This window comes from Hippoglossus stenolepis, chromosome 8 (genome assembly GCF_022539355.2).
Source record: "Hippoglossus stenolepis isolate QCI-W04-F060 chromosome 8, HSTE1.2, whole genome shotgun sequence".
Classification (NCBI taxonomy): Eukaryota; Metazoa; Chordata; class Actinopteri; order Pleuronectiformes; family Pleuronectidae; genus Hippoglossus; species Hippoglossus stenolepis.
Genome location: NC_061490.1, coordinates 14602013 through 14617200, shown reverse-complemented (window position 1 = coordinate 14617200; position 15188 = coordinate 14602013). Strand labels below are relative to the sequence as shown.

At 41.8% G+C, this 15188-nt stretch overlaps 2 protein-coding genes across 11 annotated transcripts in view; one reads left to right on the top strand and one right to left on the bottom strand.

Annotated features, from left to right (window-relative positions):
* Nucleotides 1-927: 927 nt before the first annotated feature.
* Nucleotides 928-8265, top strand: LOC118114206 (retinoic acid receptor RXR-beta-A). Of its 5 annotated transcripts, none has more exons than XM_035164518.2 (12): nucleotides 928-1117; nucleotides 2124-2317; nucleotides 2951-3104; nucleotides 3375-3566; nucleotides 3864-3917; nucleotides 4484-4644; nucleotides 4799-4928; nucleotides 5864-5990; nucleotides 6105-6146; nucleotides 6246-6337; nucleotides 6428-6533; nucleotides 6644-8265. In XM_035164518.2, the coding sequence occupies exons 2-12, from the start codon at nucleotides 2177-2179 to the stop codon at nucleotides 6789-6791; spliced, it is 1347 nt and encodes a 448-aa protein (XP_035020409.1). In that variant the 5' UTR covers nucleotides 928-1117; nucleotides 2124-2176; the 3' UTR covers nucleotides 6792-8265. The 5 variants fall into 5 exon arrangements, with proteins under 5 accessions (XP_035020409.1, XP_035020412.1, XP_035020411.1 ...); XM_035164520.2 differs by having other exon boundaries at nucleotides 929-1117; nucleotides 3375-3554; XM_035164519.2 differs by lacking the exon at nucleotides 928-1117 and adding an exon at nucleotides 1166-1364.
* Nucleotides 8266-8950: 685 nt separating this feature from the next.
* The window catches only part of fhod3b (formin homology 2 domain containing 3b), an 88652-nt gene continuing 82414 nt past the window's right edge, over nucleotides 8951-15188 (bottom strand). For 3 of the 6 annotated variants that reach the window (XM_035164508.2, XM_035164509.2, XM_035164510.2), the window contains 5 exons: nucleotides 14883-15075; nucleotides 13289-13312; nucleotides 12553-12739; nucleotides 11683-11844; nucleotides 8951-11582 (listed from right to left, as the gene is read on the bottom strand). In XM_035164508.2, the coding sequence (XP_035020399.2) occupies nucleotides 11500-11582; nucleotides 11683-11844; nucleotides 12553-12739; nucleotides 13289-13312; nucleotides 14883-15075 (649 nt within the window). In that variant the 3' untranslated portion in view covers nucleotides 8951-11499. The remainder of the gene's footprint in view (nucleotides 11583-11682; nucleotides 11845-12552; nucleotides 12740-13288; nucleotides 13313-14882; nucleotides 15076-15188) is intronic. The other 3 variants (XM_035164507.2, XM_035164511.2, XM_035164505.2) reach the window with 2 other exon arrangements.

Here is a 15188-nt window from a genome sequence, read left to right as displayed (position 1 = left end):
CACTTTTAGTCTGTCAGAGTAAATACAGATGCGTTGTGCCAGTCATTTCCCATTAAGCACACTTGAATGCATCCGTGGCATCTAGCTGTATCATCCAGAATATCATGAGTCACAAACCACATATGTCATTATCATCATTATTTTAATACATTTTATTATAACATTTGGCTAAAACTATGAGAGGCAATATCAAAGCATTGCCCTTGGTGGAGTGGGCAAAGAGAATCCCTCATTTCTCCGAACTGCCCCTTGGTGACCAGGTCATCCTTCTGATCACCTGTAGTCATGAATGATCCAGGTGGAACTGTATCTTCAGAATCAACACAAATAACAGAGAGATCAGATCTATCTTGTGTATTTACAAGTTTCAAACTGGCAGATTATGAATGTTGCAGTATTTTAAAGTGGACGACTAAGATAACAAGGTCAAGAACATTCGCTGAAATAGTTTTTTCTTGTTTCAGGCTAAACCTGCATTTAAACAATGACACAAATGTATAATAACCATGTTGTACTCCACTGTTTGACTTTAAAATCAATCACAGTGGTTTGAAAACTATAACACAAGGCCATATTTGAAAAGAGCGACTATTCACAAAACTGAAAACTTGAATAATGACCCTGAATAACCCTGAATTATGATCATTGTGCATGTGAGTTTACACAAAGACACGTTTGGTCTGACAGAGTAAATACAGATGTGCTGTGCAGGTCATTTCCCATTATGCACACTTCAATGCATCGGTGGTCTCCAGCTGTGATGACTTTTTCATTTGCTAAAATCTCAGAATACCACGAGTCTGAAAAACGGTCTTATCAGAATCATATTAATATTTGTTTGTATTATTAAAACCTATGAGAGGCACATGAAGTCAGCGTGATGAAAAGCAGCATGTGGTGCGGCAGGATCATATGACCGCTGTTCTGGGTGGTCCCATGAGACGCTTCGGCTCAGGGGATGCTGGCACCGAGCCGCCATGGCCTGTAAACAACAACAGCAGCGGCAGCGTCAAGTTGAAGGAAACTGGATGTGAGTGTCGGCCTCTCCTTCTGGTTCTGCCCCGAACACGACCAGCGCCGTCAAGTGGTTCCCAACAATGCGTCGAAGGAGTGTCTGGTGAGTGATCGCGAGCCTCCGACCGCCCCGCCGGTTGTTTTTGTCAGCCACTGCTTCTCCAGACGATCACCTTGAGCCTCGCATTAGCCCGATGCTAGCTACGTTAGCCGAGTTAGCCGTAATCGCAGCTAACAGGCTAATCGCGGCGACCGTAAGAGATCACTGCGCCAGTTGGGCGATTTGATCGAAGTCGTCCGGCCGCTGCCGTGTTATCAATCGCCATATTTTTTTTTTGATGACGAACCGGGTATGTGTTTCTCTTAGTTTTATAAAACGTTAAATAACGCAGCAGCGGTCAAACGTATGGCCACTAGCGTTAGCTAACGTCACCTAGCCGGGGTCTTTCGAACATCTACGCGTTTGCAGCTAGCTAACTAGCTAACGATTAAAGAAACGTACGGGTGTTGTTTGTGGCGACTGGTAATACACATGTTAGCGCGTGTAAAACCTCGTTGTCAGCGGCTGTTCAGTTTGTGCTCGGCGTTTTGTAATGTTTTTAATCTGCTCAGTGTGACGTTAATGTCAGCGCAACTGCGTATCGTTAGCAACATTTAGCAAACGTGTAACGTTAATGCGATGCTAACGGCAGCCAGCTAACTTAATCAAACGCAGACTGAAGCAAATGTTGAATGCATGTCCTGGTTTATTCCGTTTTATCAAAGCTCCTCGCAGCGTTATCAACCATCAGTGTGTTTTTGACCGAGCTGACGATGATATTGTCTAACAATGCGGATTTTATGATCCAGTATAGCGTGTAAATGGTGGGGTTCCATCCCATTAGTCCTTCAAAGCACCATGTCTGCGTGTCTGTTCTATTCTGGGGATTTAAAAATTGATAAGCGTCGTCATTGTGTGTTAAATGTCAGTCTGCAACTTATGATTATGATTACTCACTAAAATGATAGAAAACAGTGGAGGGAAAACCACATCTTAAAATGTCCACCGATGTTATGCATATGGTCGATCAAAAAAAATCATAATGGTCTTGTTGTTTTGTCCCCCCCAGACTGATATCCTTCAGACGGGACATCCTCCTCTCCACTGGGTTGCTCACTAGTCATGTCCTCACAGCAGCCCAACAGCTCAGCCTCCAACAGCCCCACCAACATCCTGGGTTCTCCTTTCTCAGTCATTAGTCCCTCACTTAACTCCCCCGTGGTCTCCCCCTCTCTGGGATTTGGACCCATCAGCAACAGTCAGGTAATTGGGAGACATGAGAGTCTGAGAACTGATGTCACACTCCACTCAGTTTTAGCTGTTTAAGGTGCTCGTGTTGTTTCCACGAGGCAGATGCGACACATGCTAGTTTAGGGTATATACCCCGATGCATTTTCTCGACAATGTGCACGATATGGTGAATATCACTTTGCATGTTATTTGTTAGCAGATGCATTTTGTGCACACTGGACACACGGATGTCAAAACATTATTTATCCTAGAAAGGCAAAAAAAAAGAAAAAGAGCGGCATGTCTGTTTGGGGAAAAATTCCCCAAGGTGCTCTTTGGTGCAAGGGTGTTACATTTTGATTCAAAAAAGAAAATAAACCAAGGCAGTCTGCTGTGGAAAAATAAACCGGCCTTTATTAGTGTGCAAGGCTGAAATAAAAAATGCACATTCATTGGGGCTACAACCGTGAAGTAAAGGGCGGATTACTCGCCATGCATTAGCCATACTATTACAGGCTTTTACATTTTTCCAAGTGTGCTTTGGTTTATTTCATTTTCTTTGCATCATTATTTATCCTTATTAAAGGTGATTTATATCTTAAAACAAAAACAAATCTTTGTTATCACTGCATACAAAAGTTAAATTTGGTTGCACTGTGTGTCCAGATCTCTTCCTCAGCGTCCATATCAGGGATGCACTCGATCAGCAGCTCAGAGGATATCAAGCCTCCATTTGGCTTGAGGCCTATGCCAGCCCACAGCCCTGGAATAATGTTGTCTCAGAAACGCCTGTGCGTCATCTGTGGAGACCGCTCTTCTGGTGAGTGAGTGCACTAAGAGCAAGATTAGCAAAAGTGAAACATCAGCTGGACACTGTTTTATCCTGTGGCAACTATAGTGTGGATAATTCCTTACTATTTGATGTCCTTACTGGTGTTTCCTCAACATTTTAACCAAAATAAATCTGTTGCTGTACCTAATGAAAATAAAAAATGTCTCTCAGACTGTTGCCTTCACTTTTGATTGGTTGTCTTTGGTCCTCCTATTGGCCTCAAACTTAACATTTTTTAAAAATGTTCACAATCTACAGGCAAGCACTATGGCGTGTACAGCTGTGAGGGTTGCAAAGGTTTCTTCAAACGAACTGTGCGTAAAGACCTGAGCTACACCTGCAGGGATAACAAAGAGTGCCTGGTCGACAAACGCCAGCGCAATCGCTGCCAGTACTGCCGCTACCAGAAGTGCCTGGCCATGGGCATGAAGAGGGAAGGTATGCAAGAAGGTTGTATCAGAGGTTTATATATAATACTGAGAGCCTGCTTGGTTTGGTGTGAGTTGTCATGCTGCAAAAAGGGAACGTATATATATATATATCAGAGATTTGTACAAACAAGAGTTGAAGACCATCCGTAAGCATCCACCCTCACCTATGGAGAACTCACCTATGTGAGGGTGGATGCTTGATTAGATTCTCTAAAGGGTGGAGTAGGGCTTATTGGGGATGGTTTATACAACTAACCCCCTCTCCATCTCTCCCCTTCACTCTCTCCTACTCTACCCTTTCTCCATCTTTCAATAGTGGTCAAACATGTAAAATGGATAAAAGAAGATGGAAAAGATGAGGGATGGATGAGTATGGCACTAAAATGCTAAAGATATTGTTTTTAAATGTTGCTCAGAGAGATAGCCCATTGTGTTAGACATGCAAAATTGTTAACTGGGGGATTTCTGAGTGAAAATTTACTCAGAAATGTGTGTTAGTTTGATAGTTTATAAAGTAAACAGTTAGCCAGTTGTAGTTCTTTGCTGAATGTGTGTAACTGTAAAAGTCTGATGGAGTGGATTCATATTGAAGCAGTAAAGGGGGGGCAGGGGAGTGAGCACATGCAGTTTGGTGTCATGTGCAACAGAGCCTGAATGACAGGCTACACAGAGAGACTGGCTAACTGCTGAGAACAGCATGCCCCTCATGGGAACATGCTAAGCTACAGCTGAAACTATGATGAGATCTGTCTGTCTGCCAGGATGGTAGAAACTAAAAACACTGACGCGGCCAATGGGGAGTGGGAAGGACAGAGAGAGTGCAATGAATTTGAAAGTGGACTTTCTCAATGCAGCAGAGTCTTGTCATTCTTTCTTGTTACCATCATCTCATTTCTTTTTTCCCACCATCATGGTTTCCTTATGCTTTGTCTGCAGCGGTCCAGGAGGAGCGCCAGAGGAATCGAGAGCGCGAAGGAGAGCTGGAGTTCAGCGTTGGAGTGAATGAGGAGATGCCCGTGGAGAAGATCTTGGAGGCAGAGACGGCAGTGGAGCAGAAGACCGAGCTTCATTCGGATGGAGGCTCTGCAGGCAACTCTGTGAGTGGTTGTATATAATTGATCAGTGTCAGTCATCAGCTTTCCTGGCAGCACGATTAGTTTTAGCTCAAGATTTCTTAGTGAAAAAATCTGCCATCAGGTTGTCGTCACAGATATATAACCATTATAATCTTGTTGTATTGTTTGGTTTCAGCCCCATGATGCAGTCACCAACATCTGTCAGACTGCCGACAAACAGCTGTTTGCCTTGGTGGAGTGGGCAAAGAGAATCCCTCATTTCTCTGAACTGCCCCTTGATGACCAGGTCATCCTTTTGCGTGCAGGTACGATCCAGCACCTGAAGTCATGAATGATCCACGTGAAACTGTATCTTCAAAATCAGCACAGATCAGATCTGCCTTGTGTCTTTACATGTTTCAAACTGGCACATTACGAATGTTGCAGTATTTAGACCAAGAACATTATCTGAAATAGTTTTATCTTGTTTCAGGGTAAACCTGAATTTAAACATGACACAAAAGAATAATAACAATATTGTATTTCACTGTTTGACTTATTTAAAATAATTTCATTGTAAAAGATATAACACAAGGAAATATTTGTAAAGAGAGACAGAACGGAATAGTTGAATATCAACAGCAAAAACCCTAAATTATCGTCATTGTGCACCTAAATTTACGAAAGGTGGTTTCATTTAATGATAAGAATATATTAAATGAATGCACAAAAATATTTTAGGAAGTTGAGGAAGAGTTTGTCCAGTTATTTCGAACAATTGTACACAAAAACGAATGCAGTGTTAGTGGGATTGATCCAGAAGAGTGTGAGGGTACTCGCTGAGATGACACCAGACTGTTTCTTCTTCTTTCGGTTTATTGGCTGGTGGCAACAAACGTCAAGGTGCATTACCGCCACCTACTGTGTTGGTGCACCGTGTTTGGTGATGTCACAAGTGTCTTTTGTCTAAAGGGAAAACGTTTAACTTGAGCGTGTTGAACTGACAAACTGAGTCAGAACATAATGGAAGTGAATCTCAAAGAGAACTGGTCCGCAGGTTACAGGTCTTTGCATCAGTCCAGGTGCAGCCTGATCACACTGAAATCCCACCAATCTGTTTTATAGAACTGGTTTCACTCTGAGTAAAGTGTTTTTGACACAGCTGACAGTTTTACTTTTTATCAGCTATTTAGTGTAGGGGTAATGTTTTTTTCTCTGTTGTCACTACTAACCTCTGTTTTATTTGTATTTCACTTGTCAGGGTGGAATGAGCTCCTTATCGCCTCGTTCTCCCATCGCTCCATCGCTATGAAAGATGGAGTCCTCCTTGCCTCTGAGCTGCAGCGAGACAGTGCACATAGTGCAGGAGTTGGAGCTATTTTCGACAGGTACCTAAATAAAGACAAAAACCTTTCAGCTATTAAATTGCAGCTTATTGTAATGCCTTTGTGTAACGTGTGTATGTTTAGTATCCTCATAACGGCTGCTTTTATTTGACACAGGGAGAGTGTGCAGAGTGCAGAGGTCGGCGCCATATTTGACAGGTAACTTTATCATTTATTATTACAATTTTTGGAACAATGTTTTTGTCATCTTCCCTTTGAATTTTACATGTACACCCTTTTTCGTTTGTCATTATGTAGGGTTCTTACCGAGCTTGTCAACAAAATGAGAGATATGCAAATGGACAAAACAGAGCTGGGCTGCCTCCGAGCCATCGTCCTCTTCAATCCAGGTGCTTAACAGTGCAAAACAATTGCCGATATTTCAGTAAGAGATTTTTTGTGTTTAGCTCCTTATGAAAACGATGTGCATTTTCCTGCAGATGCGAAAGGGCTTTCCAACACCAGTGAGGTGGAGCTCCTGAGAGAAAAGGTCTATGCATCATTGGAATCCTACTGCAAACAGAAATACCCCGAGCAGCAGGGAAGGTAAATGACTTCAGCTTTGACAAACCTAGCAGAGTTTGATTTATTTGCTAAACGTCACCGGTGCATTGTTTACCTCGTCAAAATGAACAACCTCCCCTTCCTCCCTGTAGGTTTGCCAAGCTCCTTCTTCGACTGCCAGCACTAAGATCCATTGGCTTGAAGTGCTTGGAGCATCTCTTCTTCTTCAAGCTGATCGGTGACACACCTATTGACACTTTCCTCATGGAAATGCTTGAAGCTCCCCATCAGTTGTCTTAGTTAGGAAATGCGTACTGTGGTTAGGTTGAGATAGCTGAAGTCTAGTAAGCTGGAGTGGGACTGGAGTGGCACTTTAAGTTTATTGAAGATTTGTCAATTTGTCTCACTTCTCTCTGGGTTACACTTTTCTTAGTGCAGCACAGATTTGCTCTTTAGACCAAACCCAAGGCATGGCATAATCTTCATGCTGGTGCTGTATGTTGAAATAACTTCATGAGTAACTATGGTTTAAAAAAGTATTTTTAAAAAACAATGTAAACATTTACATATTTCCCTCACAGGAATAGCTATAATTTGGGTACACATTTTTATATAAACTTTTTAGACACCTTAAACATTAAGCTTCAGTTGTTTCTCAAGATGAACTGATACCTAAACTCTGTTTTTTTAAAAGGAAGGTAACCTGAATTGTGGGTATGCATCAAGGATGTGGTCGTCTTTATATAATTTCCAACCAGATCTACAGCAGATCTAAGTTCTCTTGAATCCATTGCAGAATATAAAATTCCAACAGTGACCCTGGGATAGACGACAAGTCAGTGATTGGGACTGTCAGGCCGGACTTGTACATGTTGATTGAGGATCAGCTCTGTGTCTAGTAATATACAGGTAGTGTTGTTTACTTCTTTGCCATTTTATAAATCTAATCACTTTGTGGTTGACGATTAGACTGCACTGCACACTTGCTATGTACTATTTCTAAAACATACTTTTAATAAACCCCTGGCCTATTAAAATGGTCAGGCGTTTGTCTTTTGGTGCTATTTCAGAGATAATTTGACGTTGGTGCAGATGCACATCGAACCACAAACCTAAGAAAAATATGCAAAACTGAAAATCCTTTTTTTTTTTTGTTAATCTTTGTTGAAAATGTAGCAATATAAAATGTAAAAAGAGCTTTCTGCCTGTCATTCAGGGGTTTTACAAAGTAAATCATGTCTGGTGGAAAGGGAATACTCCATTTTGTAATTTATCTATACAATTCTAAGGTACTGTGCAAAAGTAATTGTTCAGGGAAAATGTACATTGATAAATTTGAATTATGATCAGGAGATACAAATTATATAATTCTTATTATGTTCCCTTGTTTTTAGTTTTCAGCTAGTATAAAGCAGAACGTGTCTTGGGTTGCACTGGATTTGCTGAGACTGTTTCAGCTAAATTTCCCCCCCCCTTTTTGGACGCTAAGTTGTATTTCCTACACCCCCCGCCCTCCCCTTTTTTAAAGGTAGCTGTCTTGTTCGTTGTAATGTCTCTGCAATTTATTAAAAGCAAACCATAATCACATTTAGATCCATAACACCTGTGGAAATAGGAAATTTAAACAAGACCAAAATTAGGTCTGTGTGCTGGCCATGTGTAAACACCCGATGAGCTGGATTGGTAAGCTTGTCATTGACCTCTGTATGATCTTGATCATAAAGTGACTTGAAGCATGGGTTGTGTGGACTAAAAATAAAGAGGCTTAAGTTTTTTTGGGATTGTGTTTTTCTTCCGTGACATTTAGTTTGTCCTGGAGGAAATGAAGAAAACAACACAAACTTCAAGGGCACTCAGTAGAGCGCATACCTACGCGAAGGTAAAACAGTCCCCTTAAATCCAATCGATCGGCACCAAATTTCACATAAACGTAGATGTCTGTCCCTTTAAAAGTACACTCTGGGAAAATGTTGAAACACCCTATCACAATGTTGAATCTTCTGTTGCTTATCCCGGCAAAGCCATCGCAAAGAGTAGGCAACACTTTGAAAATAGGCCACTGGTCAAAGGTACGACCCTAAAACACATGAACTTGGACCGACAACTGCTAGAAGCTGAGATTTGTGGGACTCGCTCGCTATCGTCTATGCTTCAGTGGTGTACGCCAGCCAGAGCATTGACAGGCAGGTATGCCAGTTCATCATTTAACTAAGTTCAGTTTGATTTATTGATGGCTATAAGGACATGAGGAGGGCTTTAAGTGAGATTTAAAAAAATCCTAGATCTACCCCCTGATCATGATCCACACCAAAATTGAATGGGTTCTACCCTAACCCACACCACATCCTTCCACTAAGTTTCGTGGAAATCCTTTCAGTTGTTTTTGTGTAATCTTGCTTACGAACAAAGAACAAAGCAGTGAAAACATAATGAAAGACAATTAAAAGAAACAGTCAAACTACGTTTTAATGAGCCTTTTTATTGTAGTTGTTACATAGTTTTTGCTGTGGGCACAAAGATGCAACGGAAGCCTTGTTTGTGTAGTGCTCGTGTCCCAAGTTCCACAGTGATGTTATGGCACAGGCAGCGACGTGTGTGTGTTTGTTTGTGTGTGTGTGTGTGTGTGGTTAGCGAACATTAAATGAAAAGAAAAAAACGATGGGTGCAACGTAATCAAAAGGCTTCCAAGGGATTCCACAGGAGTAGCTGGTAAATTTAAAATCAGTCTGTGAAGTACAAAGTTTTCATCAACACGCACACAAACCCTACAGCTCCGACGACCACAGTGAACCTCCCTTTGTATCAAGCAGAAGTGACACCTTTTTAAACCACCTTAAATTATATTTAGAATAATACTGCTTTTAGTCTATAATACACTATTCTACACATGGAGCAAAAAACAAACAAACAAGAACATAAAGACATCGCCATGACATGTACATCATTTTACAGCATTGCCCTTTATTACTTTACACATCTACTGTGTCTCGTTTTTGACAAACGTCAGTACAATCTGGGAAAACACAATGAGCCCCTCCCTCGTAACTTCAGGTCTACGTTGCATGCTACACATTGAGTCTAAGGTGCTGAATAGTTTTCAGTAAAATCTAAATGAAACAAAAACAACGTACTGCTGGTGTGTGTTTTCTTTCTTGTAGCTTTAGCATGGTGTTGCGCTAGTTTCCTCTTAATGGCTATGTTTCCATCACAAAAATTTGCGAGTGGATGAGTTAACTTTGCAAATTACAAGCCATAATATTGAGCTTAAGGAAGCGTGTTATAGTGTAACCAAGGCCATTCCAAATTAAAAGCACATCGCTAGTTCAAACACACAATGAAAAGTTTGAACTGCAGGCTCCTTATTCACTTCTAAACACGTTTGAACGTAGATAAATTAGATTTTACTGTGCGCCCATATTACTGATTATCATGTAACCCCTGATGTTCACATTCATAGTTAAATAATGAAAGAATACTCTACATGACAAACTGAGATCTCCAGTGAACTACACGTTAATTTGGCCTGATCTATTTTTTTTTTTTACTGTAACATTTTTACTGTAACATTTGTACCTAGAGCTCGACTAGAGTGGAACAACACACGCCAATATTCTACAGTAAGGCCACAGGATACAGCTACATGTGCATAACCAACCCTAAGTTGTCATAAATACGTTAAAGCTATCTTCATAACACAACTATTTGATCCAAGAGATAACGTGAAAAGAAAAAGAAAAACAGAAATTCTTGTCAGGACAAGTTTTAAAAACACTGGTTTAAAAATAAATCACAGCTCATGGATGATTGCAACATGATGGTCTCACCCCTCACAGACTGCACATTTGTAGTAACATCTCCTTGATTTTTTTTATTTTTTTTTATTTCCCTGAAAACATCTTAATAAATAACGGTCTTTTAAAGGCACTCTGAAATGTGCAGCTCATAGTTTCTAAGAAAATAAAACAACATAACTTATGAAGGTTGCTCACCTGTAACATTGTGCCCCAAACTCAACCTGTCCCCAACCGTCAGTGAGAGAAGGTCACGTGATGTAACTTCTAACTAAAAATGTTTGAGACAAGCATTAGTCTTGAGATGAGCCGTTACACCACAGCAACCGTCTCTTTCTCCTCAAAGAGTACTTGCATCGTTTCTCTGGTAAATTCCTTCTCAGCCGGTGAACTAACACACTTCTGCCTTGAACCTGTCGACTTTGATTCATATGATTTAAAAACTGTGCTACTGTTAGATTGCTGGTAAAATAGTTGAGTGTATTTTCAGATTCAGATGTCAGAGTGGTTCATCAGTGTCAAAGGATTTCACATTCCATTGATACTTTCCCATCCAGTGCAATTTGTTTCTTATTTGAGCACCTTCTTGAGCAACACGGAACAGAAACACAAAACTACCACAGTAGTATCTAACAGAATAGCTCTGCACAAATCCATCTATTCGATAGATGAAAGCGTCTTTCGATTCATTTTGATGCTAAAGCTGCGGGGCCGACACTAAACCCGAGTCAGTGAAGAGTCTGCACCACACTCTCAGCCCTCCTGATTCAGTCAAGGCCACGGAGATAGAAGCTCACGCCCTGCCAACTTTTTTCATGACCTTGTCCTTAAAAAATACACTTTAAGCGCGGGTGTTTGTGAGCGATGTCACGTTCGAAGGATGATGGTGATTACGCCTTGTGAGTGCAGATCGACGATGTTTATCCAGCAACAGCAAAGCTCGGTGGTTTGAATGCGGCGCTCTGTTTTTGCTCCCTCCGCCCTGCAGGCTCGTGAATAAAATCTTGGTTCAGCCTTCTGTCCACTCTCCTCAGGAAGCACTTGCGTCAAGCCTATGTAAACCAAAGGCAAAAAAAAAAATGAGATCAACTCATCAAAGCTACGGGGAATAAGTGCCAAGTCAGGGAGCAGAGGGTTGGCAGGTTGGTGGTGGGCATTGGAGGGGGCAGTAAAAGGGATTCCAGGCATCTTAATGTCCAATGGGATCCAGGCCCATCTCATACCTGCATCTCCGAACCACTGGACAAGCCCAGAGCGCTGGCCTCCTCCGTCGTCAAACCGTTCTTCAGTGTCCGTCTCACTGTGTCGTCAGGAAGAATAAGTGTACGCACAGAGGAAACGTTAAGAAATATGAGCTTTTTGTGTTTATGGTGTGTTATAGTGTAGCTGACGTGACTCACGTGATTTTCGGTTGACGCGAGATCGTCTCCTCTCTCGAGGTTGCGTCCGCTGGCTGGGCCCCTGAGTGGCCGACCTGACAATCCTCTCCATGATCTCATCAGCCGTGTCGTCTGTGCAGTTGACTGGGTCGTCAGTGGCAGAGCACCATGGTGCAACACGCCCTACACAATAAGAGCACAGTGACATGACAATACTAAGCAGGTGCAATGTTATACAGCTGAGGTGTTTTATATAGTACGGCGTGTAGCCAGTAACTAACTAGAAGGGCACTTTGAGAGCGCGTATACTTAACTAATCTTGCCAGCCCCACTCGTCCCCGAATCTTTCATGGAAATCTATTTGGTAGTTTTTACGTTATCCTGTTCACTAACAAACAAACGCTGATGAAAACATTACCGCCTTGGTGGAGACAAAAATTCGACCAGATGACAAGTTTCAGGATCACCAAATAATCAATGACTGACATGAATGTGTGTCATGAATTTTAACTCACGTCACCAAAGACTCTTCACTCAAAAAACGATAGAGCCGCTGCTGCTTTAGGTCATTACCAAAGTTTTTAAGAGTCGTCCTCTGGGGATCATGAATCTCAGTATTTCAGGGCAACCCAACATGATTGTTGGTATAATTTAGTCTGGACCAAAGTGGTGGACAGTCTGACATCTTCATGGTGATATCATGCAGCTATTATGAAGAAAACTAGTGCTAGTGAAAGATTAGCTTGAAAGCTATAGGTAGAATTAGACCAGGAGAATGAAGATGCTCCCGGAGCGTTTATAACCACAAAGTGAGTCTCAATTCTTTGGAAGGAAGATGAAATGACTATAGAAACTGTGTGGGGGGTTGTAACAGTTGTTTATGAGACTGACCTCTGACGGTGGCTGCTCTGGTGCGTGTGCGGAGGCCCGGCACCGTGGACGTCCCGCTCCCTCCTTCCGACAGGCTGCTCTTCAGCACGGCCTTCATGTTCTCATGTTCAGCTGCGTCTTCAGCACACTGGATACCCTGAGGCTGGCTCTCCTGTGCATCTGACGGGGAGCTGCCAAATTTACCACTCTGCACGGGGTGGAGAGGAAAGATGGGGATTACAATATGTGATAAAAGACAGTAAATCTCCGCTCCATGCTCTGCAACATTTAGTTATTTGACTTAAGGGTTTAAATATCAAACTTGTTGTACGGGTCAACAAGTGAAACAGCAAATTTCCAACACAGTTAGTCATTTCAAAGAGCCACAGAATTGCTTCATGACTGTCTCTTGCAACATTGCGAACATGCCAGGTTGAATAGTTCAGCTCTGTGTCCTCCTGGGCGCCATTATTTTCCACCAGGCTCCTCCTACTGAGACTCACTTCATCTGATATCATGCAGCCGCCTCTTCTCACCCTGTCAACACCATCGAGCTTCCTCATTCATGAGCGGTCACAGACACACACACACATGTGCATACATACACATGTCAATCTCACTAGTGACTCATCCTTTGTTATTCCTCAGCAATCCACCAGTTATTGTTCAACGTTTCGGTCTGGGTGAACGTTAATCAGCACACAAAGTTAGCATGCACTTGTCTGCACACACAATCCCCCACCCCCGTCCACCCTACCTCACTATCATCGTCATCCTCACTCTACAGAGATGAAGGAGATAGACAAAAATATGCAGTGAGGTGTGTTGTGAATAAAGAACTGTTCAGTGCTGGTGTCAAGTGAAAATCTTCCAGGAAGCAGTCTGAGGTTTTTCAGACGTGTAATCAGACGACACTTCCATGATGACGCAGCGTTTTTTTTTTCAAATCATAAAGAAGCTCATGGTCTGGTTCTAAATTTAGAGGAATAGTTTGACATTTTGTTTTTATGCTGCGATAAGGAGACTGATACCAACCTGATGATGAAAATGAAGTTAGCTTAGCACCACCTCTAAAGCAGATTAATCAATATTTAAAAACATGTGTTTATTTCCTTCACCAAGGAGGTTATGTTCCCATCTGTTTGTTTGTTTGCTTACACAAAAACTACTTTCGCCACGAAATTTGGTGGAAGGATGTCACTTTCTCACTTTCACATTTTCATATATTTCTCAGAGAATAAGTAATTGATCTTGATGTAATAAAAGAGGCACATTTAAGGGACTGATATTTATAAGTGTGTGTAATTAATGAAAATTGGGATCTAGTGAAATGAAGTGTGATTTCATTAAGGGGCTGTTGGGCCTTGGTGGAGGTACGTGCTCTCCGATTTTCAGCAGGATGATGCAAAAACTACAGAACATTTCTATGAAACCTAATGGAAGGAAGGGACATGGGCCAAGAAAGAATTTAAAAGATTTAAAAAAAAGAAGAAAAAAATTCAGCTGCACTACAGTAATAGATTTTGGTGCAGATCTGAACCAGACATTTGTTTATCACTGCAATTTGAGCCCTTGGCTGTGTCATTCTAGTTGGAAGTTGGATTTTTGTACTTTTGGATATAACAATGCTTCCTGTGATCATCTGCTTTTAGTTTGGTTAAGCTAAGCTGAGCAGCCACTGTTGTCAGTATAATTTAAAACATAACAGAGTTGTATCAATCTACTCATCTAACCCTGGATAAGAATCAGGGTCATTCACAAAATGTCAAGCTATTTCAAACAAAACTGCTTTGAGATAGAAAACACAACAGATATGCACAAGCTAAGAAACAAAGACGCACATTTGACCAAACGCCTCTGAAAGAGCGCGGTTAAGGTGTGGGTCTTGTTATTTCTCCTTCAGGGACATCCAAAGGTTTGAATTTTCACACAGTGATTGAATTAGAGTCCCTTTGAAGACCGATGGGGCCCCTGCCAACGCTCTCGCCACGGAGTCCGCTCTGAGAAGCCGACTCCTCTGGGTTTAAGGGATTTTAATCATGCAGGGAGGTATTTGCTCTGGCCTTTCTTAGCCTGCTGCAGCTACAGAATGGGATACACCAAAAACAATTCACTTGATTGTTGTTACAGTAACCTAGACATGTCAGCGTCGAGAAACCGTGCTGATGTCATGACAAATGCACGCCGTGTGTATGTCACAAACGGCCACGTTTGGTGCTTTAACCAGATTAAGAATATAACCAGTGTTGAGGGATTGTTCATATTGTTTCGTAGAATTGAGAAAATGTAAACTAAACAGAGACAAGGATCAGGAAATTGAGAACGTCCACATGTGATTGAAGACCACTTACATCTGTTATCATTTTCCCCCTGGTCTTGTTCCTCTCTCGGTGGTTGGCCCTCTTCTGTTTCTGCTGCAGCACACGTTCTCTTGTTGTGCGATACTCCAGGGCAAACTCGCTCAGGATTTTGCTGAAGCGATGAATGCTGACCTCACGTACCGCATATATTGGATGGCCCAGGAACAGCAGGAAGGCATGAAACCTGCAAAAACATCACGTCATCACGAGACACGCTGGTGGAAACAATGTTTGAACTTGAAAGAATATGTAGTGAAAGTCACAGTTGAAATGTCACTGAAACTAGAATAAGTGATA